The sequence below is a fragment of the Crocodylus siamensis genome, chromosome 14 (genome assembly GCF_052110815.1).
Source record: "Crocodylus siamensis isolate JL-2025a chromosome 14, ASM5211081v1, whole genome shotgun sequence".
Lineage (NCBI taxonomy): Eukaryota > Metazoa > Chordata > Crocodylia > Crocodylidae > Crocodylus > Crocodylus siamensis.
The window spans coordinates 5444780-5472142 of record NC_143408.1 but is presented as its reverse complement, the minus strand read 5'-3'; the positions used below and the strand labels follow the sequence as shown (position 1 = coordinate 5472142).

The following is a 27363-nucleotide window of genomic DNA, read 5'->3' as shown; positions in this document are numbered from 1 at the left end:
CACACACCCCCCACACTCTCCCAGCACACAAAAGCAGTGCAATTAGCTGTCTTAAGGGAGCTGAGGCTTTGCCAGCTGTGAGCCGAAAATAATAAAATACCTCAGAGGCAGAGCACAGGCAGGGAAGGTGGCAGCGGCGGCGGCTGTAGGAGAATACAAATAGCTGCCATCAGCATCTGAAACAAAGGGACAGCTCCTTCCAAAAAAAGGCCAGCACTGATGCATCCATCCATTCTCCCAAGGAGACAGCCAGGCCCATCTGCATTTCTCTTAAGACACTGGACATCCTAAGGCGATCCCTGCCCTAGAAGGAGGAATGAACAGCTGGGATACAGGAGTGGTTGTCTTTGTTCCTCAGTAGAGAGAACAGACGGGCGAACGGTGAGTACAGAACGCCCTCCATGCCTCCATACTGCTGGGGAAAGGTTTATTTTATCAGCATCAGGTCTGGCTCTTGGGGTTTGGGGTTTTTTATTTTGCCTCGACGATGCTATAAAAAGGGAGCAGAGAGGGTAGGTTCTTAGGCTCTCCGTGGGCTCCAAGACATCCATCCTTCCGACATGTTGGGAAATCAGGACCTGGCACAAATCTGATGCTTTCATGAGCATTGCAACCAGCAAGGCACTGGGATAAAGACAGACAGTGGGATGTATGTGCTCAGAGGCATCATGCAGACATGGGGAGGGGAGGACAGCATGGTGATGCCTAACTATACCGCTCATCACGCTGCTCCAGCTCCCATCTCCCACAATAAATACTAATATAAAAATTACCAAGTGCTTCTAGCCAGCTTCCCCCCCTCAGAGCAATGCAGAGAGATGAAGGAATTGATCACCCTCTAATCCATCAGTCAGATCCCTCTCTTTAAAAATACATGACTGCTTAGGATGTATAAAGGCGCTGGTTACCAAGAAGAGCTTTCTAATAGGTGAACCTTGGGTCCAGATTCAGATCTTACTGGCCCCGGTGCAAGCCTGGAGTCTATTCACTCCAGGGCTGTTATTCAGGTCTCGAGCTGATGCAACAAGATTGCAGTCTGGCCCTTTGCATTAAAAATGTTACTGGACAAATCATGTAGATCATCTGTATTGTGCACCATGAATGCAGGGTAAATGCTTGTGCGCATTTCCAGTATGTACTGCCTACTGTGCGTATGGGATGTTATTTATTTAGCTCGACGCTATGCCTGGTGCTGAGCAGAAACAGGGCCTTGATCCTGCTTGCTCTGATCTCAAAAGGCTGTTTGGTGTCATCCAGCAAACTAAGGAGTGTGTGGGCCCTTCTTAAAGGAGCATGCACTGGTAGATGTTGGCTCTGAATCTGTGCACGCCCCAAATTCCTTTGGGCGTCACGAGGACTTTTAGGTAGGCAAGGAATACAGCATCGGTTTCTAAAAATAGACAAAACAGAGCTGATTCGTGTTGACTGGCCGTGTAAACGGCCAGTCAATGGCCTTAAATCGAAAGCAAACTATAGGCACCCTCATTTTTAGGCCCCATGACACTGCTGGGCAGCGGTCTTAGCATAACTGAGAATTCGGCCTTTTGATCCTGATTGTGCTGGCATTGTACTGGCCTGGATCAGAAGTGTTTCCATTAAGTCAAGGGATTACACCAATGCAAAACAGGTGTAAGTGAGCACAGAATCAAACCCACTGAGTCCATTTGTGCCACCACCATGCAGGTACTCTGCATGCCCAGCACGTGGCTTTATACCCAATTGAGGGCCAGTGATGATTTCCACCAGGATAACACTTTCCTCCTAGACTCACCACTCTCCTCCTATCTGAACATGGAGGCTAGTTGGATCCCAGCAAAGAGGGCAGCAATTTCCTTGGGAAACAGAAGATATTCACATCCCTCTGAGACAATACAATGAACGCAGGTGCCACAAGACCTGAGACCAACTTGGTATTTTTGCCTTTCAACCTGAATTTCATGTCCTTTGGCCCTTTTGGTTGTGACCAGCACTGTTGTTATTGCCAGAGAAGATAAACTGAGAGGTGTATCTGTGGGCCATACAACCAACCATGGTCATTCGCAGTGGATCTTTGCAACCACTGGGCTAAGTGAGAATCACAAAGGGGCAGGAATAGGTTGTCTGCGGTGGTCTCACCATCTACCTGCCAACCTCACCAGATTTTTTTGGCCAGCAACATTGATGTCCATGGAGCACTCTGCCCTGGAGCTTTCTGGATCATTCCTCCATGCTAATTTTATGTAGAACATATATTTAATCAGTCACATTCAAGCTCATGCTCCCTGTCCCTCCCCTGACACCACCCAGGGCTGGATTTTCCAAGTGGTTCTGCCAGCCCCTCTCCAAGCCCCAGCCCTGGGGAATGACATTGGGAGGCAGAACCCAAATTCTGTAGTTTTAAAGGCATCTTTGTCAAAGCTCTTGTTACCAGCCCTGCTGTGTTTCGTGCAGACCGAGCCTTCTGGCACGTGACACTTTGTGTGACCACAACCCCTCCAGGAGCAACATGGGCACCACGGAGGCCACGCTGCGGATGGAGAATGTGGATGTGAAGGAGGAATGGCAGGACGAGGACTTTCCCAGGTTTGTTCCAGCAAAGCCTCTGCTAAAGGCTAGGGAAAATTCAATTTGTTCCCCAAAATTGTCAAATGAGAACGGGAAGGCGGAGTAGTGGGGCTGGGGCTTCTCTGCGCTGCTCAGACTGCAGTGTTTGGGTATTGGTGTCTCACTCAACTTTTAAAACTGTGGGTATGGCTATCATCATGAACCACAGTCATCCCTCCACAGGCAGGTGGCAGGGTGGGAAGTGTAGGGTGGGCAAGGAAGACCGTCAGACATAGTGAGCCGTAACAGAAAGACAGATGCCTGCTTTCCTCATCTAGGATAGCGAGTGCCTCCACCAGAGAGCAATTCTGCCTCCCTTGGCTTTGCACTCGGACAGGGAGTCCTGGTGAAGTAACTGGAGTCAAGGGCCCGTGGGCCACAAGAAGTGAGACCGTTCTGGGCTGTGGGATCAGGCCCAAAGGAGAAACGTGTTTCAGGCCACCTGGCTGAGGGAATGGAAATGCAAAGTGGTTTCGCTCCAGCTTGCACCTTATCAGCCCGCTAGTCCCTTTACACTTCCTATGCCCAGGCAGGGCAGGACTCACAGAGGCCGTTCCCTTTACATGTGGGAAACTCCTGGACATGCTTCCCTCTACTTGCAGCCCTTAATCCTGCTGCTGTTCAGCCACCCAAGTCTCCTGCTGTCCCCCTTCCTTTGCTCCTTGGACAAGGAAGAAAGTCAATCCAAACTCGCTGACAAAGACTGCACCCCATTAGGCCAGGTTGTTGCTATTTATCTGTATTGAGTGCATGTGAAATTCCCTTAAACTCATAAAGCCTCATGTGCAGTGAGTGAATTGACTGAGCAGGTATAATCCTGCTCCATTAGGCATTCAGTAGAGATGTTCAGAGCAGAGTACAAGGGGAGGGGGCATCAGGTAAGCCCTAGCTTCTAATTTGCCCAGCTGGCAATGGGTAAGTCACTGAGCAACTTTGGAAGACAACGGAAATTTCCACTCGCTTGGAAGCCCTGCTTTAGCTGAGACCTTGCAAGCACGTGCATTAATGATCAAGGCCCCTGCAAAGCAGGCCAGACTCAGCCTGGGTGTAAGCAGGTCTGCTCCACTGAACTCGGAGGAGTTCATAGTCTCACAGATTTTGTCGTGAGGAAAGACCAGCCAGGGCAGAACTCCCTCTTGGATTTTTCCCAGGGCTTGAAACCAAGTCTAAATGCCAGGGGCCACAGTCAGTGTGGACTCTCTCTTTTCCATACGGAACCTGTTTCCAATAAATAGGCTTCAAAGCCAGGAGTTATTTACTGTACGTCTCCCCCTTCATACTTCCACCCAATTAGTCCTGTTTACATACCCCAGGCCACACTAGGACGCTGCCTTGCCCCGCCTTGGCTGCAAGATAATCAGGTAGAGAAGGGCCTGGCTACATCTGCCCGCACCCAAAGTGGGCCAGCGCTTGCCTCACTCCTCTCACCATTCTCCCAGAGATACCTGTGCAGAATGCCGACGGCCCAGCTCCTTGCTGAGACTGGAGGCAGCTGGCAGTGCCAGACGGGACTCAGATCCAACAGGAGGGGAGCCGTGGCACCTGTGCTGCGGGGGTGAAGGGCCCTGTCAGCGAGCCATCTCCTCTCTCCAGCTGCAGCAGAATCCCCCCGTCCCCGGGCGACAGCGCCTCTGTGTTTGCAGGACAGAGACCCACTGTGCATCTCCGGTTGTTGTGTGCAAGACCCTGCCAGGGCACCCAGTGCAGTAAGAGGCCTCCTGTCTTCCCTTTTCACTGGAGGATTAACGTAGCTCTATTTATGCAAGTGCCAGCTGCAGAGCTCATCTAAGCACCTCTGTCTGCCATCCCTGGTACCCTGCTCCTTTTCATTCATTTGCCCTTCTCCCCCAAAAGAAGGCTTAGACGCAGTGAGGCATCTTCCAGAAGATGGGAATGGCCTTGCTTATTGCCAGGAGGATGAGGACCCCCAAACTGACAAGGAGGGAAGAGAAAGCAAGGAGATTTGCAGAAAGCTGGGACCTGAATCCCAACCTTCTTGAGCAGCACTGATATTTATACTGCAGAAGCACCTAAAACATGGTCCCCAACCCTCACTAGCTCGGGGGCTGCAATGCCAAGCAAGCGATGAACCATGGGCAGCTTCATGCTTTGCAGTTGCTGGAATCTTTTTTATTTCCTGTGGCAGAAGTGCAGCAGGAGAGTTCCCTCAGGCAGCATGCTGCCTGCAAACCTTACGCTGGGCACTGCTGGGGACCATCCCCTATAGAAACTAGAAGCCACCTGAGATCTGGTCCCTTGCGCTAGCATATTGCACATTGCACATAGCAGCAAGCAGGCCCTGCCCTAAAGATCTTATACCCTAAGTAGGCCAGACAGTGGGAGGGGAAACAGAGGAGCAGCGATGTGCCCAAGGAGGCCAAGGACCAAGGCAGGAGTGACACCCAGGCTTTCTGAGTCTGAGTCCAGTGCTCCATCCACTGGGCCAAACTGCGATGTTGATGCCGGAGCCTCAAGTATCCATTTCTCTGTAGCTGCTGAAGTGAGTGACAGACTCATTGTCCATTAATAATACTCAGTTCTTTCAAGTTATTTCCCATTTAGAGCTCACAAAGCTTTGAGTTGGTATCAACAGTCCCAGCTGGCAGACAGGGAAAGTGATGCCCAGGCAGGGGAAGCAACATGCCCAGGGTCATGTGGGAAGTCAGTGGCAGTGCAGTTAGAAACCAGGCAGCCTGAAGCCCAGGTTCCCTGGTCTGGCCTTGCTTCTGCTGCATAGGAACTGAATTAGCAAAGATGCTGCAGTGTACAATGTAAATAAAATAGAACCAGTTACAGTGACCTGAAAAATGCCCAAGCTCCTGCTCAACTGCCTGCATTTAGCTGGACTCGAAGCATTATTTAAAGCCATTTGGTCCCCTTCGGCTTTAAAAATCACAGAGCCCAGAGGCCGCAGTCTGTCCCTTCCAGCTTGCATTGGCGGCAGTAGCTCGTTCCCCGAGGACATGCTGAGCATCTATTTTTGCTTAGCTGTGATTAACCCATTTGGCTACAAAAACACACCCTGTTTCCCATTCAGTTCCTTGCCTAGGACAGGAGGCGAATATTCGCTCTATGGAAAGCTGTTGTAGGTTTTGATTCCCGATTCTTCCTTGCAAAGGTGCAGATTAAATGGGAATTATTGCAGCTCCAGGCAGAGAGCTGTAACACAAGGCAAGACTGATCTCACTGGAGCAGGCAAGAAAATAAATCCTCCCCCCAGCCATCCACTACTCCCTCAAGGTTTCATCTCCTGTCTACAGTAGGTCTGCACTGTTTGTGACTCCGGTCCTGCAATGTTGCTGTAACGATGCCTTGGGGTGGATGCGGGAGCATGCTCACTGGGGCGCAAAGCATCCATCTAATCACAGCAAGGAGAGGCTCAGGCTGTTTGCTGACTGAGAGCAAGTGCCTTATATGGTGAAACTGGGCATCATATGATCAGCACAGAGCAAAATGGTGGCACAGGACCCTTAGAAAAGCTGCTTTATTCAGGAAACTCTGGGAAAGGAAGGAGTCTTAAGCTAGCTGCACATAGGAAGGACAATCCAAGGCAAGATTCACCCTAGGAACTGGGAGCTACCAGATTAAGCATCCTTTTCATAGATTTGTTTTGTTTCCTTCTACTTTTAGAAAGACTATTCTAAAGGATCTGAAAATCCTGGGTTTCTGTTATAAACCATAGAGCCTCACTGCAGCATGTATTTTGGATCAATCAAAGAGATGGATGGGCCTTTTTTTGGACACTGCATCCCTGGGCTGTGTCAGGCAGTGGGGGTCAAATCACAGTCAAGTATTCAGCCCAGCTGGGAAAAAAAAACGGATCCTGTGGATCTTTTCAATAGATCTAGGAATATTATTTGTTCCTGTCAGTTCAGGGGAACACTGTCTGATATGCACAGATGCAGAGCCTCAGTGAAGGGACCACTGAGCCTTTGATCAGAACTCATACATTCATAAATATAAAACCACCAGCTCCAAGAGGATTATCCCTTAATCTAAATATTCATACCGTTTAATGTGTCTGGTGGTTGCAGCATCACGGCAGTGCAGAAAGAAGCCTCTGGAGTTTCATAAGGCCCTCCCTTATATGAGTGTGCCAGTCAAAACCAGTTCTCTGTTGCTTTGCAACTGGCATCGTAATCTGTAGGATTTGGCTTCTGTCTTTGCAAAGCATCTTCCCACAGCTCTGAGCAAGTGCTGGCTAATGGGATGCAAGCTCTAGCATGGATTGCTATGCAATTAGCAGAAAGAAAGCAGCATGGAGTGTTACGCTGTGCCCCCTGGACTTCAGGATAGCATACGCCGCGTGCAAGAGAGCGCCCAGGGCAGCATTCAAAGAGTTGGCACGGTGAAAAGTGTCACGTGTATGAACTGGGGGACAGATTCTCATCTCACTTTCCAGCCTTGGCTGCCTCAAAATTACGCAGGGTTTACATTAGTCCAAGTGAGCAGAGAGCCTGGCTCCAGGACTTGCATTTGAAAGCAAAATGGTAATTAAATTGGTATTTCTAAGCCTTGCAGTGATCCTCTCGTAGAAAAGTGTCTACGCCACAGGGAGCACAAGCACCTGATGGAAGGAACTGAATGTGCTGACCCATCACACTGTACCACGGGGTGGTGGTAACAGCCCCGCGAGGCCGTGTGTCATGTCAGCCTGGTACTCCCGGAGACGGGCATGGGTTTGAATTCTTGGGTAGGTTGCAAGCACTGAAACTACCCAGCCTGCTGGTGCTCTTGTCCAAGTGTATATTTCTGTGTATTACAAAACCACTGCAGGTTTGGGGTCTGATCATCAAGTCTTGCACAACTGAGAGCCAGGATTGAGCTGGGAACGGCATGATTCAAGCTCTGAAACAGAAAGCCAAGGTCCATGGACTTTTAATTCCATCCCTGGTGCTGACTCCTTTATACTGTAGTGAAGTTCATTTATGGCACCAGTTTCCTCCCTCACATAAAGGAGACAATAATCCTAATTTCCCTTGGGAGGAGCTGCTATGAGGATGAATCAGTTAATATCTGCAGGACGCTAAAAAGATCAATAATGCTCAGTAGCAGCAGAGGCAGTGTACACGTTCGACTGTGATACTCCTTGTAGGATGGTGAATAGACATTTTGCAAGGCACTTTTTGCATTAAAAGCCAGATTTTCCTCCCCTTTTATCCCTGTGCAAAAATACCAGGCCAGGACAGAGAAAACATGCCCAGGACCCGTGTTCACCTTGCACAGCAACACTCATGCTTTGAGGGGCCGCATGACGTTGTTGGAGGGTTAGGTGAGGGAAGGCGATGGCCATGGCTATCACTAAGTGATACCACTGCCTCACACACTGGCCTGTTTGGTCTTCTCCTCTCTATCTGTCTTCACCTGTCAGCACTACTTGGGGTAGGAAACATCTTTCCAATCTGTGTTTGTTGAGCATTTAGTACTATGAGGTCTAGATCCAGGACTAGTTAATAATGCAGTGTTCGATTCAGAACAGTCTCATCCGAGTAGGCCGAGAAAGAAATATTCCAGGTATTTTTCCACCAATGAAAACAAATTAAATATGCCTCCCTATGAGAATTTGCCAGCCATGAGAGCAAGCAGGTCTGGCAGGCTTGGCTATTCTGCAAAAGCAAAGAATGCCTTAAATGTTACTTCTGAATGAGCCTCCTCCGTGCACAGATCTGACAGAGCCAGGTGCTACAGATTGGTGACTGGGGGTCCCAGAAGGTTGTTCATGCATTGCTGGCGGCAGGAAATTAGTCACTGATGCACCATCAAAGAGAATCTATAGTCCCTGGTAGCTCGGCTTTGAGGAGAGCAGAGTGGGCTTCATACAGCTGGCCATGAAGGACTTTGGATCGTAAAATACTGCCCGAACTAATTGGCAGTTGTTTGGGTTATTCCCAGGCAAACCATGAGATCTAGGTAAACGATGTATGAAAGAATGGACTTGAGTCTTTTGCCAATTTTTCCCAGTGCATCGACCATGAAAGACTGTAGATCCCTTCATCCATTGTGGGCAGCACTGTCTGCCTATATCTGTAAGGTCAGGGGTGCCAAGCCAACGGAACAACATCTTAGTATTTTGGTATCAAGAAACACCATATAAAGTTAATTGTACTGTGAGGTCCCAAACCATGAGCTCTGTCCTGGTTCTCTGTTCTCACCCAGCGGTTAAGGCTGATGAAGGTAAATGTCTTCTCCATCCCTAGGTTCAGATAAGCCCAGCCCAGGGTTAAGGCTTCCTCTGTCTAGAGATCTGCTTCAGACTCCCTTTCTGGGGCTCTTCACTAGATGCCTTGGAGATCTGGTGGGTTCTGTATTCTTCAGTTGGTGTTTTCTAGATCACTGCGGAGTCACTTAATCGCTTTTTACATCTACCAACCCATTTTGCCTTCCGGTACTTTGTATGAGTTGTGAGTCGGTCTCTGTTGCTAGGCAGTTCAGTGAGAGGTCTCGGCTTAAGGATCATTAGTTATGTTTTGTATAGTACTGGGGCTGGCTGGTTCTTTTGGATGTACCTTGTACCTTGAGTTTGACTCATGCCATTGACATCCAGTATGTAGGTAGGCTTAATAAATACACTAAGACTCATGTGCTCAAAAAATAGTAGCTTTGAAGCCACAAGCACTGAAATGGGAACATTTGATTTGGGGCATCCCTGCTAACTCTGTTCTTTTTGCTTCCTTATCTTGGTCTTTGGATACTTTGCACTGGCTGTGTTTTGCAGACCTCTCCCAGAAGAGACAGGAATGGAGTCTCTGGGCAGCCCTACAGAAGACGAGAACACATCTTGTAAGTATTGGCCTTGCATATTTTGACTTTGAAGAGGCATTTTGCAAAAGTCTGATGTCGGAGCAGGCTGTGGCTAGAGTGGGAGCAAATTCCCTTCAAGGTTTAACCAGAATACTTTGGCAAGCATAATGAAACCAGTGAAGATTTCTGTCTGTTCCAGTTTCACCAGCAGTGGTGGAAACGGACTTTTTCAAAGGTGCTGATAGTCCTGTGGGCTCCTATTGAAGTGGTGAGTGCTTAAAATTTGGCAGGGAGGTTTCTGAAAGTGGGACAAAAGGGCTCATTTGAAGAAATCTACAGGATGCCTGGGACAGGCGTTCAGAACAGGACAGTCCTAGCGAACATGGAACATATGGCCCAAGAGTCTAGAGACATCCATACTTTAATATTTTTAGACCCAGTTTCTTTGTAAACAGGGCCCCTGTGTCTCAATATACTTGCCTGTAAGATGGAAATGATGATACTGATCCTGTCTCACGTGGGGTTGTAAATGGCAGTTAGTTACTCTCTGCACAGCTCCTTCCGATAACGGAAAACATTATATTAGTGCTAAGCATTATTAACTACATAGAAGCTCTTGCTGGGGGAACATTTAGGTCCGGTAACGTCTCCAGCGCAGGAGACAGATGGAATCTGGAGATTCCTCAGTCATGCATAACAGCTGTGAAAACTGAAAACTAGAGTTGTATTTCATAATGGGCTGGGAGTGTTGCCTAGTAGTTTGAAGAGAAAACTGGGAGTCAGGACTCCTAGCTTCTGCTCCTGACTCTTGCCACTGATGCTGCCTTGTTTTGGTTAAATGGCTTAGTATATTTTTGCCTCAGTGGGCACATCTACACAAGATGCTTCAAGCACAGTAGACTAATTTCTATTGTGCATTAGCACAGCGGGTAAAACACAGGCTAATGTGCTAATGCACAGTAGAATTAGCCTAAAAAGGTGTGCACCAGTGCTACTGCACAGTAGCGCTGGTTACTTCACGTTTAGTTTACTACCTGTAATAACAGATACCTGTAATACCAGCTGCTGGTTACTGCACATTTAGTTAGTACCTGTTACTAACTGGTACTAAACTAAATGTGCAGTAACCATTGTGCATTAATGCATGTGTAGGAGAAACCCATAAAGGGGTTTCTAAATAATAACCACACTTTCAGTGCATCCTTGGTTGTACTAAGCTAAGAGGCGATTTCTTAATATGATATTTTGATCTCTATTCTCAAGGCACTCTCGCTGGCTACTCTAATGCATGTGCCCAATTTGGACCTTGTTGGTATAGGAATAATAATATCTGCTGCAGAGAGGTGTAAGAATGCTTTTTATATAAAGGGATCCATACATTCAACGTCTTGCTAAAAGAACAGGTCATTAGGACAAATTATTATTTACTTACTTTCTTACTTGCAGCTCCTCCTAACACGTTAAACTTTAACGGGGCGCATCGTAAGCGTAAGACGCTCATTGCACCTGAAATCAACATTTCACTGGACCACAGTGAGGGCTCCATCCTGTCTGATGACTTCCTGGACACCCCTGATGATCTGGACATTAACGTGGATGACATTGAAACCCCAGATGAGACAGACTCCCTGGAGTTCCTGGGAAATGGGAATGAGCTGGAATGGGAAGGTAAAAGACAAGTTCAGGCCTCAGCCTAGTGCTGGATTAACTCCAACTATCTTTCTTTTCACCCTGCTTCACTGTCAAAAGTATGGCCAGTGGGGTCTACTAGCTCCGAAATACTGGTACCAATTACTGAGGTCATCAGGACTTATAATGCTAGATGGTGGGATACATTCTCCAATGGCATAAATGTTCGCATCTCTGACAAAATTAATGAAGCATCTGACAAGGCATAGCATTGCGGTCCTGGCCAGATGTGATCAGTATATATGCTCTGCTACCTTTCACAAGGAGGGGGGCATTAACATCAAGACAAACTCCACCACAGACCATTCCCTTCTTCCTCCTTAAATCCCCCCACCTCCCCCAAAGGTCAGTTTTATACAGTGACCCTCAATCACTTACCCAAACTCTTGCATAATGCTGCTGTGAAACACCCAAGGGGACAGCACAAGAATCAAAAAGCATTTTGTGATCCTTTGTGACTGCAGCAGTATAAAGCACAAGGCATTGCTACGGTTTCTACTGCAGTTTGACAAGGGAGCACAACTAATTATTTGCAATAAACACAAACCTAGGGCAAACCAAAGCATGACAGGAAGATTTTCATTCTTAATCTGAGGTTGCTACTGCCTCCCATGGCCTTACTAATGGCTTGTCTACACTGGGAGTTGTCCTGGAACAGCTATTCCTGTTTAACTCCCTAAGTGGAGGCTCTTACTATGGAATAAAAATAATCCACTTCGGGAGTGAGTAGAGCTCATTTGGAATAAATCACATTTATTCTGAGATTAACATCTTCCCAAAGCAAAAATAACACAGAATAGTTACCCCACTTTGAATTCATATACTAACTTATTTTGAATTAACTTCCATGTGTAGACCAGCGAACAGAGAAGAAGCTAAGATTCAGACTTACAACCTTACTGCAGGAGGGTGAGCACCTGGAAACTCTCTCCAGTCTCACAGAGATGTTCACCAGCATGCTCACTTTCCCTTTTCCAGATGATACACCTGTAGCCACAGCCAAGAACATGCCTGGGGACAGTGCTGATCTGTTTGGGGATGGAGTGGCAGAAGATGGCAGCACTACCAATGGGAGACTCTGGAGGACCGTTATCATTGGAGAGCAGGAACACCGCATAGATCTGCAGATGATCAAACCCTACATGAGAGTGGTGACACATGGAGGTGAGGGAAAAGAAAGCCGTGGTGTGTTAAATGGCCCTGCTGGAGTTTCTTTCAAAAGTTTGCTTCTTAAGCTGATGGGCCGATTAGGACTGAATAACTGGTTGTCTTGGCCATAACATTAGAAAGCAAGAGATTTTTATTGTACGTGTCCGATAGCAGACAGTGATGTTTCACATCACACTAAGAAACCCAGCTACATAACAGCCAGAGCACAATAACAAATTGCAGCAAAGATATAAAATCTGAATTCAAGATGCAGGGCACCCTTAGCTCATGCTGAAATCTCCTAATACGGAAGATATTCAGCAGCTCTGAAAATGAGTCCTGAAAACTGAGAAGCCCAATTTACTAGCCCAAGTGATTTGACCCAGGTCTAGCAATATGTCAGTAGTTCAGCGGGGACAGAAAACCTTCCTTCCCCTAAGTCCAACAACTGCTTCATTTCCCAATTTGAAATAATCAGATCACAATTGTGAACACCTCTCCTGACTGAAAGCAGACATGGGACCTGATAAAACATGTTAAGATCAAACAGGAGGTCCTTGTGGCCCCCCATGGTAAAATTCTTCAGGACTGGACTGTCACTTGGGCTCTACTTGAATCCAGTTCTTGTAGTTTGCTGGGATCCAAATCTAAATAGGTTTAGGGCACACTGCAAAGCGTAGTTGTTTGTTTTATTTAAATCTTATAAAGAAGCCCATAGCTGGAGCAATTAAGCCAGTGGTGGTTTATAATGGTACATGGCTCCAGGAGGTGTGCTGTGTGGGCTCAGGATACTTGTCTAAGGTGGGGGTAGAGTTCTGGAGCACAGCATGAGCACAGGTCTAGCTGTAAAAATGCCCCATTAAGCTCCCCTTTGACCTCATGCCTCTCTGCTGTCTGTCCCATTTCTGGCTGTCATGCTATCCGTCTCTTTCTCTATTAGGGTATTATGGAGAAGGTCTCAATGCCATCATTGTCTTTGCTGCTTGCTATCTCCCAGACAGTAACTTGGCTGACTACCATTACATCATGGAGAATCTCTTTTTGTAAGTGGCTATACACAATTGCATGACAGAGGGGAGGCAAGGAAGGGAACATGCATGGGGACTAGGGATGCTAGCGTCTGAGCTACCTATTGAACCCACTGCATGAAGAACCTCCGTTGGAAAAAATGAACAAGGAGGAATCCATGAAGCTCCTGAGGGTACCTAGCTGAGTGCCACTAGATGCCCTGTCCTCCATGGTGTCCTCCTGCATGTCTGACAAGCCAAAGCAATCTAACATGTAATGTTAATGGATGCCCATATTACAGCCAGCAAAAAAACACATGTCCAGGATAGGACTCCTCCAGATGGGACTGAAAAGGGTTAATAGATGCTACTCCTGGGCCAAGGGTGCACATAAGAGTATGGACCATAGCTCATGACTCAAGACTATAGCCTTCCATGACTCCTGCAAAGATACCTTATGAAAGGTTTGAGGTATCTTCTCTACAAAAAAGACCAGGAAGTTTTTCAATTCCAGTCTTTTTTGGACTCCCTGTGGTAAAGCATGGGGACGTATCAGTAGATGAACACCTTGCTGGGGTCGTTTGATCCCAGTACTCTTTCCTGCCATGGCAGGGGGTCAGACTAGATCTGTTCAGGTCCCTTCCGACCCTAGAAACTATGAAACTATAGACTGAAGAATTCTTAGTCTGCTAATGTTGTGGGGCAAGGGCACGTGAAGATAAAATAAAAAAAAACTCCAATCCATCCGTTTACTTTTCTGACGTTTCACCCCATTTCCATCCGTCAGGTATGTTATCAGCAGCTTGGAGTTGCTGGTGGCTGAAGACTATATGATCGTGTATCTGAATGGAGCCACACCACGTCGGAGGATGCCGGGCCTGGGCTGGTTGAAGAAATGCTATCAGATGATAGACAGAAGGTGAGAAACCAGCTTAATTAATGCCATGATCCTACAATCTAATTGGACTCTGCTACTGTACTCTAAGGTAGGGCCGAAACAGTGTAAAAGGCACCCTACTGGCAGTCACACTTCGGACTCTAGCTTTAAAGGTGGTTTTGGCCTTCATGTACCCATGCAAAGTACTTTAGGACTGGATGCATGTAGAGGTCTGAATTCCACTGAGGATTAAGCAGCAGCAACAACAAAAGAGGTGCTGAGCACCTCAGATCACATTATTGGTATAGATCTATCCTTTACAACAGAAAGGCAGCAAGATTGGTAGTTTATTCCCTGGCTAACAGTCTGCAACTTCCTTGAGGCATCATGGACTCTTTCAAAGTTGGATATTGGTAAAAGCAATCCCAGAGTACTGAAATGATGCCATCAGGTGGAGCAGTTAGAACGGATTCAGACAGTTTTCATCTCTTTCCTGAGTAGCGTATTGTGTTCCTACTTCATACCTGCCTGAGTTGTGGCATATAAGAGCAAAGGGACAACATGTAAAGACCTGTTTTCATAAACATAAAATAGAAGGTAACTGTCATTTTATGTCACTTTGGTGCTACATTTTCAGTAGTATTTTTATTATATTTCACTAGACTGTTAGATAAAATGCTTGTATGTTGAAGACAACCATGGCGAAGTTCACATAACTATAGTAGTTTCATAGTTTCTAGGGTCGGAAGGGACCTGTGCAGATCATCACGTCTGACCCCCTGCCCTGGCAGGAAAGAGTACTGGGGTCAAACGACCCCAGCAAAGTGTTCATCCAGCCTCCTCTTAAACACCCCCAGGGTAGGAGCCAGCACCACTTCTCTTGGAAGTTGGTTCCAGATCCTAGCCACCCTGACCGTGAAGTAGCGCCTCCTGATATCTAGCCTAAATCCACCCTCTACCAGTTTGTGACCCATCCACCACCACTCTCTGGGTGCAGCCCTCCAGCCAATTAGTGACCCATTTGATTGTGTGGGTGTCGACACCACAGTCCCCCAGTTTTTTAATGAGAACAGGGTGAGAGACAGTGTCGAAGGCTTTCCGAAAGTCCAGGAAGACTATGTCCGCTGCTACCCCTGTGTCTAAGGATTTGGTGACCTGGTCGTAGAAGGCCACCAGGTTGGTCTGACAGGACCCGCCACTAATGAACCTGTGTTGGTTGCCCCTAAGCATAACCTCCTCCTCTGGCCCCTCGTGGACATGTGCCAGGATAACTCTCTCAAAAAGCTTACCCAGGATTGAGGTAATACTGACTGGCCTTTAGTTTCCCGGGTCCTCCTTCCTCCCTTTTTTGAAAATGGGAACCATGAGGGCCCTTTTCCAGTCCTCTGGCACCACACCAGAGCACCAAGAGTGCTCAGAAAGCCGCATTTCTAGACTCATTTCCTTTTGTCTCTCCCACCCACCTATCTCTCTGCATTCACCTCTTGTCCCTTGCCTTATACATAGATTGGAAGCTCTTTGGGCAGGGACTGTCCCTTTAGGGGTTTCTAAATAATAACCACACTCTAAGTGCATCCTTGATTGTAGTAAGCTAAAAGACAATTTCTTAATATGATATTTTGATCTCTATTATCAAGGCACTCTCACTGGCACTCTCACTGGCTGCTCTAAGTTGCTTAGCAGTGCAGAGAGGCTTCAATTTTCAGAAACCAAGCACCCACAAACCCGACTGAGAGCCTAGATGCTCAGCACCTTCCAAAATCTGACTCCAAGTGTCTCCTGTTGGGCACTCAGATACCAAGGCACCCAAAAGGAGAGTCTTTTTCAGAAACCACAGACATAGGCAGCTAGGACAAACTCAAACAGTAAGTCAAAAGTAGAGCCAGAAATGAAATCCAACTTTCCTGACTCCTGGTGGCTAACTCTCGTAGGCTCCTTAGAATATCCCAGCTGTAGGTCTCATGCCCTTCAACTTACATTATACATTACAAATCCACCACAAAAATGAATTAGTATGGCAGATTTTCCTGTAATTATCTGGGCTTTTGTTGCTTTTAGACTAAACTAGATCTTCCCTCTTCCTAGATAGTTTACTTACCTATGAAGCAATGCTTGGGTAAGGTGCTGAAAGATATAACATGAGGTCAAGTCTGTAACAGCTAAAACCTATGGCTCAGTAGGTCATTCCTGTCACTAATGTATTTGATCCCATGGGCCTATGTCTGATCCAACACCACTAAAAGCCACTGAAATCCACGGACTCACACAGGTGCAAGCAAGCTCAAAAGAAAGCCCTTCTGGTCTAACCTATCATCTGACTTTTCCACAGACTGAGGAAAAACCTGAAAGCTCTGATAATAGTGCATCCTTCGTGGTTCATCCGGACAGTGCTGGCTATATCCAGGCCCTTCATCAGGTATACAGAAAGTTCCACCAGATACAAGTGGTTTTTGGAGTGTAAATTAAGCTTTTACGGCAGTTAACTAATAGAGACTGGGAAGAGACTTAGATGAGGGCAGGTTGTCCCAGAGCTGCCTGCTGTGGGCCACTGTCAGAGACAAGATATTGGGCTACGTAGAATGTGACCCTGATCCACTATGGTCATTGTGATGGTCCGACACATGCAGCTAGAAAGGGAGACTGCTGCAATGAGCAATGACTTTTTTCTCCATGTTAAGAATGATCATTAGCATTATTACTTAATTTATAAATTGCAAACTAGATTATTTGCCTATTTGTATTTTTATGATGTGACCCTTAGAGGTGAAAGCTTTCTAGATGTTATTGACAGGTTTTGTTTAGCATCTTTTTTCTTTGTCAGGCACTTGTAACAGCCTCTTAGGTTAAATCCAGACCGAGTAGTCATAGGTGCTACCACCTTGGAAGCCTCTGAACCCAAACCCAGTCTCAGCAAGAGTAAGTGGAAGGGACATAGGAAAACCAGCTCATTCAGAGGTCCCAGATATTATAGTCCCAACCTATTTCAGCAAATCACTGTAGAAACCAATGTGAAAACAAACTGGAGAGGTGCAGACTCCAGAACTATCTTCTCCCAACTCAGAAATGGGGCACCTACATCAGAAGAAGGATAGCCTAAATGTTGCTGTCTGAAATATTCACAGCCCTTGCAAAGAGATGGCTTTGTTTCCCAGAACTGATACCTGCTAAGAATCATAAACTTGCCATATTGAAATCAACTGCAAACCTCCCATGGATTTCATCAGGAATTTGATTTAACCCCATATATTCATCACTATGTGGATGTGGAAGTCTGAATGGGGTCTTTAGTTCTCTGTGCTCCTTCCTTGGCAGTGTGAAGTTTATCAGTAAGATCCAGTACATTCACAGCCTGGAAGACCTGGAGCAGATCATCCCTATGGAGCATGTGCAGATTCCCGAGTGTGTCGTACAGTAAGTATTGCAGGGACCCCGCATTCAAAAGCTTGGCAACTCTGGGGTACTGCTGCCACGTCATAGCATCCCCTCACTTTGTGAGGCCAGTCCTGGCAAGGCAAAGGACTTGGATCCAAGCTGCCTGTGTGTTTAATTCTGGTTCAGACATATTTATTCTTTGGCTTTGGGCAAACCACGAGTTCCCTGCGCCAGCTATAAAATGGGGAGAATAATTGTCCTTCCCCTTTGGGACATGATAACTCTAACGTAATGTTTGTAGAGAGGGCTGGGACTGGAGAAGGGCCATCCTTTCACGCACTGAACTCCCCATTTTCATAGGATACAGATATTGTGTGTGGGCAGACCCCCAAGTTGTGTGTGCACAGGTCGGGTTCATGTATTTGTAAACATGTAGCGATTAGAAGTCATGGGAAACTCGTTTTTAACAGTAGCTCACCCAATCAGTCATGGGTTCTCAGCTTTGCAATCAGCTTCTTTGCCTGCAACGCTGGGTGGTGAGGAGGAGACCTCAGAGGTATGGAACCTGAAATGACTGTCGTTGTAAGATGAGTATGGGAAAGTTTGACAACCCCTGGAGCAGCAGGTCACTCACAGGGAAGTGAAAAAGTCTCAGGGGACTACTGTCAATGGAGACTGTTCCATTTTCTACTTCCTCTATATGCTTTTTGCTTCTGATTTTACCTAATGTGTAGAATTGACTCTGGAAGGGACCAGTCAGGGAGGACTTAAACAAGGACTTGACATGGTAACTCTCCCACTAGCTTTCCACATGGCTAGGACACTATGGGACTGAGGGAGCATTTTAGTGGGACCTCTGTCCACTCAGTGGGACTCTGTCCTCCTCCACTGACAACTGATTGCTTTAGCTGAGTGACGTGTCATGGGGCAATGGGAGGGAAGTGGGCCTGGGGAACAGCTATGTTCTTCAAGGGGTACAGCAGGGTTCCCATCAGAAACTCTACTAGAGCTAGCCCCTTTAGTTCCTCTTGTGGAAACACAAGCAGTCAAAGGAGAGACTTCTATTCCATCTCTGCAAGATGAGCTCCACAGAATTTAGGGAGTCATTTTCCCTCTATAATGGGGAACTGGGTGTCTTAATAAATGGATTAGCAACAGTCTTGGAAGGAAAAGTAAAGGACTCAAAGCTGATATCAGGTGGTTATAACCCTGGACTGAACAAAACACTAGAAAATACTATACAGGAAGCTGTAGCATGGCTTGAAGGAAACTACAAACCTTCTCCACCTCCAAACATCTCTGGCAAAGGAATATTAGATCTGCTCCTGTATGTAAATCATCTTATTGAACAAATTACCTGCCAGGTTTTCTACAGAAACAAAATGCAGAACAGTGTCATACCCTTTGTATACTGTAGCTACTGCCTGCACCCTTCAAAGTAAATGAAGCATTTACTAAGAAGCAAAGTAGACAGTCCTGGCTGCACATTTACTGAAAAAGTATCTATTTTGTTGCAGATATGAAGAAGAGAGAATCAAAGCCAGGAAAGAAAGGTAAAATCAACTTTTTGGAGATGCAGAATGGGAAGTGTGGGACTCATATTATCATAAAGCCACTGCAATTTGTTTTGCTCCTATGAAAACTTGCAAGTTATCACCATTATGTTTTTTGTGCCTTATAACCCAGCTACCTGCGGGGTGGGGTTCTGCTTTTTGTTGATCCTACAAAGGGGCAGTTAGCTGTGTTAGTCTGAGGTCAGGCAGAATCAGCCAGAAGATAGGACAGGGTTCTGATGCAGGATGCAATTGATCTACAGATATCAGTGGGATTTAAGTATATACTTAATATTTAATTTACATAAGTGGATATGTTATTGAGGCTAATGTTGCCTGCTGCTGGGCCAGTTAGGGCTGAGTGGCACCAGGCTAGCTCATCCCAGTTTCCAGGAATTCTAGGCCTTGCTTACAGAGGCTCTGATTCAACAAAGCATTTATGCATGTGCTTAACTCTAAGTATACTTGTCAGTTCATGGCTATTCAGCAAATAGAAGTCATTTGACACATCATTTTCAATGATGGAAACATTTGAGAAATCACAGGCAGCTCATAGAACAGTAGAATACATGAAATTCATCTGATCAGCAATAAAAGTGAATGATTTGCCTGGTTCTAATTGGAATACTTTTATTCCATGGCCAAAATCCAAAGCATTTCTGCCAGCCATAGCAGGAAGCAATTTTCATTATCTGGCAATATGTTTTGTGCTGAAGGATCTGTTGGAATAGGGCTATGAAGAGAATGTAATAGATGAGATTTTGTAAACACTAATTGCTGATGTAAGGTGGTGCAATTCCATGAATTTCTTTGAAGCTGCAGTTGATGATCTTAATGGGGAAGCTGATCCACTTACCTAATCACATGCCCAGAATCCACAGTAACAGGCACCTTATAAATCCTCGTAAAACTAATGGTTGCTATTGACAGTAGCCATCAAGAATGGTTTCCCCAGTTTCGCCTACACTTGTCTTCCCAACTAGAAAAGGAGTCAAACTGTTTTCAGTGCCACCTAAAAGAGGGCTAGGGGAAATCAGTTGTTCGCAGCTATTGTCAAGAAGGAACCAGAGTAGAAGGGCCCTGTTACAGTAATAAGGCAATTGAAAAACTGATGAGTATTTTTAAAAATTATGTTGATACGCTCCTAAATAGAAGTCTACTTACCTCTCAAGGTTCATCTATTCTCAATTATACCACTTAACCTATACCTCTGCAATCAAAGTGATGCAACCACGCCTCTGCCACCACAGTTTGAAGGCATTAATATCAGTAAAGTTTATTCCTGTACAGAAGAGGGAATAAGCATACTCCAGTATAAAACATCTTTACAACTGGTATAACCACATCCACAACTAGTGATTTAACCCCTTTAATGAAGATTGTACCCAAAACAAAGTAGTTATGACAGTACAAAACTATATATAGATCGGGGATTGGGGTCAGAGTCTATCATTGTCATTGAGCAGGACCTGGAAGAAATGCCATTGACTCGTGGGCTGGGTCCAGACATGCAGACATGTATGGTTGTGGTGCCACAAACCACATGCCCGGCACGTTAAAATGTGCCCATCACGGGGGCAAAATTTGCTACTAGGAAATCCCAGTAGCAAAAAAAAGCAACATGTGCCATAGGAGCGTGCACCAGCAGACACAGAGGCTCAGTCAGAGTGTCTCCCCTCCTCTAAGTCCACCCCAGGTCCTCCAATATGCTGGGAGCTGGGAGGAGTGGGGAAATGGCAGTTTCCTCTACACCAAAGCCCATGTGCAGGGGCGTGCACAGAGGTAAAATGTAGCACACAAATCTGCTATTTTTTTTGCCACTGCAAGCACCTGCCCCTGCTTGTGGGGATGTGCCCATGGGGTGAAATCTTGGCCCCACTGAAGTCATTGCAAAATTCCCATTAGGGTCAGAATTTCACCCACAGAGTAAAAAGCTATTCAGCAAAAGTAAAACTACCAGAATCCAGTTCCATGCTATTAGAAGTCATTTAGAAGTGTTCATGTAAATTGCTAAAAGCCAGTCAAACAAAAAAATATAAGATCCTCTGTAGCTCAAGAACATCAACATAAAAGTTGACTGAATAACAGTGTGAACAACTTCATGGGAACAAGGATGACTCACCTGAGTAGAGGCTGCAATATCAGGATCATAATAAGCCCTTTACATCTTTAAAATCATTCCCAAGTGATTAACCTATAATATGCATGGGGTAGTGGAACAGTTTGAATCTACAGATTTTCATAGCTTTTAGGCCAAAATAGATCAGCAACTGTCACCTAGTAATTAATTTCTGTAGCAAGCTCTTAACTGCTCTTTAGCTATAGTATCTGTTTTAGAATAACATCCAAGCTTGATGGAAAGGCTGATTAATTCTATGCAGTAGATTTCAAATATAATTTCTCCTTACAGAGCAGAAGAGAAACAAGACATGGCAGAAAAAGAAAGGTAAATATCCCATAGTTGATGGTAAGCTGCATGTGCTTACAATATCCCTTGGGAATCCTAGCTCCTACATGAATAATTAATAATTATCAGTTTTTTTCCGTTGAAAATTGCTCTAAGGGTCCTGGTAGCATCTGGAAATATTTTTATATGAACCACAGGGAAAAAAGTCCTGCTAGGAAATAAAAAAGTCTTCAAAAAAGAAAAAGGAAAAAAAAGAAGTGAATGCCATTTAGCCATCTAACTGAGCTCTGACAACCTATCAAAGCAGATCAGTCTCCTGTTGGCATAACCAACACTGCTTCTGTGCAGCAAGTCACAAATTGCTGCTATTAATCCCCTCTTCAGTGGATGAGCTTGCTCAGTCAGCTGAGTTCATTGAGCCACAATAAAAGTCCAGTGTGTCCTGAGTCACTGGAATGAAGGAGCTCCAGGAGAGAGAAATATGTGACTCATGTAGGGACTTGTAAACCAAAGGATGTAAAATGAGAGCCAGGGAATGTTATCGTCAGAACCAGGGACTGTTATTCTGAGGGACCAGGAGGAGATGTAGTGAAAAAAGACGACAATTAGATTTTGTTGTCTTCTAATGGGGAAATGAGAAGTTTGGGGTTTTCTTTTAAAAGTATAGACACATTTGATATTGCAGTGACCACACCAAATGAAATGAAACAGGGTCTATCTTCCATAAATCAGGACATAGTCTCTTGTGTGTGGATGTATCAAACAGGAAGCTGATTCTAATCTTACTCTTAGCCCAGAAATAATATATGAGAGGAAGGAAATTTTACAAAATCTTGTTGCATCACTGCCACTAAATTACTATTCTTTCTAAGATTGAAAGCAGTTTTTTTTTTCTGTCTGGGACTTGCACCCTGTGTTTCCCCCTCACATTTGTGCCAGGAGAAGCCTGTAGATCAGTCTGAATGTTTGTAAGTGCATGCAGCAATGTTCTGGAAACAAGAACCTGCAGAAACTTAATATTGTTCTCAGGTGCCACTATTATCAGAAGGTCCCAAGATGTCAAGATGGTTCAGGTATTTGAAATTCTCAAAGTTATCAGTATCTGTGTCACAGAGTTGGTCGCGGGGGTGAAACTAACTCTTGTTTTGGGGACTACCGTGTTCTACACATGTCCCTATGATGCCTTTGTTACTGCGCCATCATATAGTACTTCCTTTTGGAAGTACTAAATGATGGTGCGGTAACAACCCATACTGCACCATGCATGCAGCACATGGTTATTTTTAGCTACTACATTGCCATAGCAACACGCTATAATGAGGGAGCACGCTGCTACGGCAACGTAGCATCATGTGCAGACGCACCCACTGAGAGTGAATTTAGAATATATTGATCAGCTTGATCTTACTCTGTTTTTAGTTTTATCTGTCAAAATGAATTCATGGCAAAGCTCTTCAACTTTCTAAGGCTATGGAAAAAAAACATTTGATCAGGGAACGGAGCCAAAAAACCCCTGTCATCAAACAGACAGTTCTCCTGATATTGTGCTGCAATGTTTGCATCGTGATATTGCATCAGCATATTCAGAAGACTCAGTTTTCCTGTCTGGTGTATCTGGGCAATTCCTTTGATCTCCTGGTATAAATAGAAGCCAAATGTGTTCTTATATCATCACATATGAATGCAAAGCTATAGGAAATGCCAAAATGTACTCCAGGCATGAGGTCTTGCCATTATGGGAAACAATGAGTGCAATTTTCCTTTAAAAAGTTAGAGCCTGTTAGCTGTGATGCTGTTGAACACAATCTCTCCCTTCTAGTCTCTCCTTTTATTGCTGAGAGGAAATGGTGGATGCTTTTCTATTCTTCCCCAGAGTAAGAGGAACATTGATCAAATGCATGAGATTCTACTTGATCTGCCTGTGTTGCTCCAAAGAATTACATCAAGTTCAATGGATATAAGTTGAGGATGAATGGTTTATGGTGAAGATATGCTTATTCATGTTAATGTCTGTCTCCCTAGCAGGCCTGTGCCTCCCACAGAGGATCAGGAAACCAGGTTGGATGAATACCTGTTTCTACTGTCACTACCCTCATACAGTCGCATTTGTAACTATGCTAGTTGAGTGAATCACTAGACTGGATCAGATGTATGAAGCATCTTTTTTCAGAATCCAGTAGCAAGCACCAGATGTTTCAAAGGAAGGCTTAAGAACCCTACACCTGGCAGATGGGGAACAATCTTCTCACACAGAGACCAGAATGAGATCTTCTAGTTAGAAACTGGCTCCAACACATGGGGTTTAACAGCCCTTCCAAAGTTTTTGTTCTCATTAATTGTCATACACTCCCTGTGAAACAAAAGATCTTGGGTCCAGTCTGGCTCTAGTTGATTTAGCAGACTTCTTCTCTAGGGATTAAGCCACAAGTGTACTGATCTTCACCAGGTTTACCAAATAGCAGGGGATTTTTGTTTCCATTTTTTTGTGTTTTCTATTTCCGAAGCCTAGAAACAAATATTCTTGACGGAATTTAAATAGCAGAGAAGTGAGGGGTCAGTGAGGAAGGGCTGGCTTTAGAATTAACAAGTCCCTGAACTACTGGATGGAGAAACTGGACTTTGGTAAGTTATCTTATGCAGAATAAAAGTATGTATGTGAGATCTGAAGAATGGTAAACCAAGGAGATGTTTACTCCCCAAAGAACGTGTCAGTCAGTAAGAGTATGCAACCCTTAGTCAGGTAACTAAAGCATTATCATCAGTGGAACCACCTGCAAGAATAAGGAGTGATCAAGTGAGTAAAAATTAGCAATATTCAATTTGCAATTCTTATTGGGATAAAATTCAGATTAAAGTAAACCAAGGCTTTGACCAACTATTGGTGCCTGGACATGGATCTTTGTGTTTTTAGCTTGCAGAATGTTGTAAAGCACTCAACTCATGCATACCCATTTTGTTAGATTCTTAGCTATGGATTTTAAGGCATCAGATTTATTCTAATTTGTTTACTAAAAATAATCCTCTCTCTCTCTTCCCTCTTAGTATGTCATGAACTGAAGTAATGAGGAATGAATGGAAGGAAAGAATGACACAGCTGGACAGTCACCCACTGTAAATGCCCTTCCTGGTATAAGATCTCGTCACCATCTCATTCTGAACCCTGTAAGATCAAGGAGCCTGGCCCATGTCTCATAGATGCAAATTCCTTTGAAGCTTTTGAAAAAAAAGATATATATATATAAAAAAAAGAATAATCCAATAATAGCACTTTCCAGGACAGGCTCCAACCTTGTTTCAGTGATGGTCTGTGGAGAGATATAAGTAGTGCAAATATATACAATATTTCCTCTGAGAAAGTAAACAACACCTCATAGTCCATCACAGCCACCAGCCCAAACAAAGAGATATATTTTTTTTTAATTATAAATCCCTTCTTTAACTTGCTGCTGGCCGGCACTGTAATTTTTTGCTTTCAATTGCACATCAATTTCCTCCTTATAGATATTACAATGGCCATTGCTCTAGGTGTTAACAAACATAGGATATGAGAAGAGTGAGTTTTCCACCTTTTCAAATACAGTGTATGTTTCATCCAGTCAATACTGAGGATCCACCAATCTTTGGCCTTCTTGCTCCCAAAATTCCAAGATCCGCGAAGTCGGGGCACCGAGATTTCTTGGTGGTCGTCTCACGGGCTAAGTCCTAGTGAAACTTACCTAATGATGAAATGCCATGATGTTTAATTTGTCCTGTTCCTCTTCATAAGACACTCTGATGAAGACTAACTCTGAAAGAAGGCTGCAGTATTTTGGATGCCAGCCTTTTTTATAAGCACCTTCCATACCAAGGCATAAAAAGATCTGTTCCTAAGAAGGTGTCTTATGGACAGGAAAGATTTTCATATCTTCTCTTTACAGAACTTTCATGACACGGGACAATCATTCACTATTTATACCTCCTACTGCAGAGACAAGCTGCTAAATATTTGAAATTTTCCCACATTCTCTTCCTGGTTGGTGAAGGTAAAGAGTGGAAAGAGTGACTAGAACAAGCTCAGGTTGAGACTGTTGCAAATACAAAGGCAGGGAATTGTATCCGGGTTCAGGCACTCAGCTATCAAAGGATGATGATATGATATTAAGACTTTAAAAAACATGAGGATTTTTGAGCAGAGGAGAGAAGAATTTGAACAAGCATAAAAGCCTAGCAGTGTCACTTGCAAGCCCCTGTCTCCATCCAGGGCCACCCTATGCAAACAGTCTCACACGTACACAGGGCACAAACTCCCCTTATGGAGTTGTGCAGTTGAAGAATTATCTGCCGATTTCAACAGTCAAGAGAGATTTTGTAACTGGAGCCCCAGACAGATCTTTGTACAGGGCCCTAACAGTCAAGCTGTTCATGACCACTTGAAAGTAGTGCTCTTTTTCTTTGCTGTGAAATCCCACAAGAGGGCAATACTGGCAAAGCAAGATTTTCTAAACCTAGGGATCTGCTTTCTGTAAAGTGCAGAGTTTTGATTTTTAGTCTTTTCTACACTTAACAGCGGCATAGCAGACAGAACCTTGTTTTTTTAACGCTACAAAGGAGTACAAAGTATGCTGGCTAACATTATTCTTGCCGATTTTCTTTTCTTCTCATTTTCTGCATGTTTGTCCCATATTGCAGGTGGAGGAATTTCAGTGGGACACATGACTCTTAAGTCATGGTTTTATTTACTGAGCAGACCTATGTATGGAAAGAGAGTGTTATATTAATATCATTAACCAGTGACACAGAAGACCACATATCTTCATTTTCAGATTACATTAAAAATAAGCGCAAAAACAAGCACTCATGAATCACAAGGCCTCTTATTCTTAGCCAGCTGCTGGCTGTGGGGATTGGATTTTTATGTTACATGCAAAAGAAGCAGCACTTCAATTTTTTGGAGTTTAGTTTAAGATAAAAGGAACATTTTACTAAAAATGTTACATTCCCAAAATATTGGCAGTCACCCTCTTTCAAGACAAGCAGTCAGAACTTTTAAAACATGTAAGTGTAAATCTCTTCCAAAAGACGTGTGACCTGTCTCTCATGTGCTCTCACAAACGGAATGCTCCAAAACCTACAGAAGTCGATAGAAAAGCTCCCATTGAATCCAGGGACTTTGACTTGGGTTTAAAATGAACAGTTACAGATCCTGCTCTAGTACAGAAGATGGGAAACTCCCATTGGGAATTCACAAACTTAGACTTTCCTTCTCATTTTGAGAAACTTTTTTTCTGCATTTTGATGGAAGTCATGTGCTTTGCTTTCTGCAAAAGAATGCAATAAACTGTATGATATTGGATGCTGGGAGAGAGTTGTAAAGTCATATAGTGAACAATATGATAGTATATTTAAGAAGTGTTTGAAAAAACAACCCCCAAAACCTCTTTTGTGCCTATAGTAGCTACATGTTTTAGCAAAGATGTCCACAATGCCCCCATCTCTGGAATAACACTGTTCTGAACTAAATCCTACTGGGAAAAAGAACACAGATTTATCTTCAGTCTTGGGACCTTAAGACATAAAACATTTTGTGATAATGGACAGCAGCAATAGTAGGTGAACTTTCTTAAGAAAAACACGTCACCATTGATCTTAGTCTTAACAGAGCAACCACAGAATGAATGGGCCTGGAAACTGAAGTACAAGTGTTTTTTAGAGTAATTCCAATGAAGACCTCAACAGTTTCATTTAAACATGCAGGAAATGCTATTATTTAAAGTGGAGAATGTCAACTTGAATACTTTTAAAAAATATTTTTCCCAAAATTTGCACTTTCTAAAATAGCATTCTTTAAACAGTATACTGGATTAAAAAATAAATAAAAAAATGGGAGCAGAGACTTTCTGCTCCCCAACTGCTATCTATAAGTCTTTTCAGCATAGGTGAAATACAGGTGAAAAGATGAAATTGGCAATACAAAAATACCAAATGTATCATTAACTTCTTTCAATC

At 44.4% G+C, this 27363-nt stretch overlaps 1 protein-coding gene across 6 annotated transcripts; it reads left to right on the top strand.

The window, feature by feature from the left end:
• Positions 1–27285, top strand: ATCAY (ATCAY kinesin light chain interacting caytaxin). 6 transcript variants are annotated; one of them, XR_016439127.1, is made up of 15 exons: positions 1–381; positions 2431–2562; positions 9299–9363; positions 10771–10992; positions 11992–12177; positions 13103–13205; positions 13957–14088; positions 16376–16462; positions 17359–17457; positions 18936–18971; positions 21382–21417; positions 22408–22451; positions 23401–23436; positions 24421–24540; positions 25296–27285. XR_016439127.1 is itself a non-coding variant. In XM_090027116.1 (14 exons), the coding sequence occupies exons 2-14, from the start codon at positions 2486–2488 to the stop codon at positions 24438–24440; spliced, it is 1143 nt and encodes a 380-aa protein (XP_089883242.1). In that variant the 5' UTR covers positions 1–381; positions 2431–2485; the 3' UTR covers positions 24441–27285. The 6 variants fall into 6 exon arrangements, 5 of the variants coding, with proteins under 5 accessions (XP_089883242.1, XP_089883243.1, XP_089883239.1 ...); XM_090027116.1 differs by having other exon boundaries at positions 24421–27285; XM_090027117.1 differs by lacking the exon at positions 22408–22451 and having other exon boundaries at positions 24421–27285.
• Positions 27286–27363: the final 78 nt, after the last annotated feature.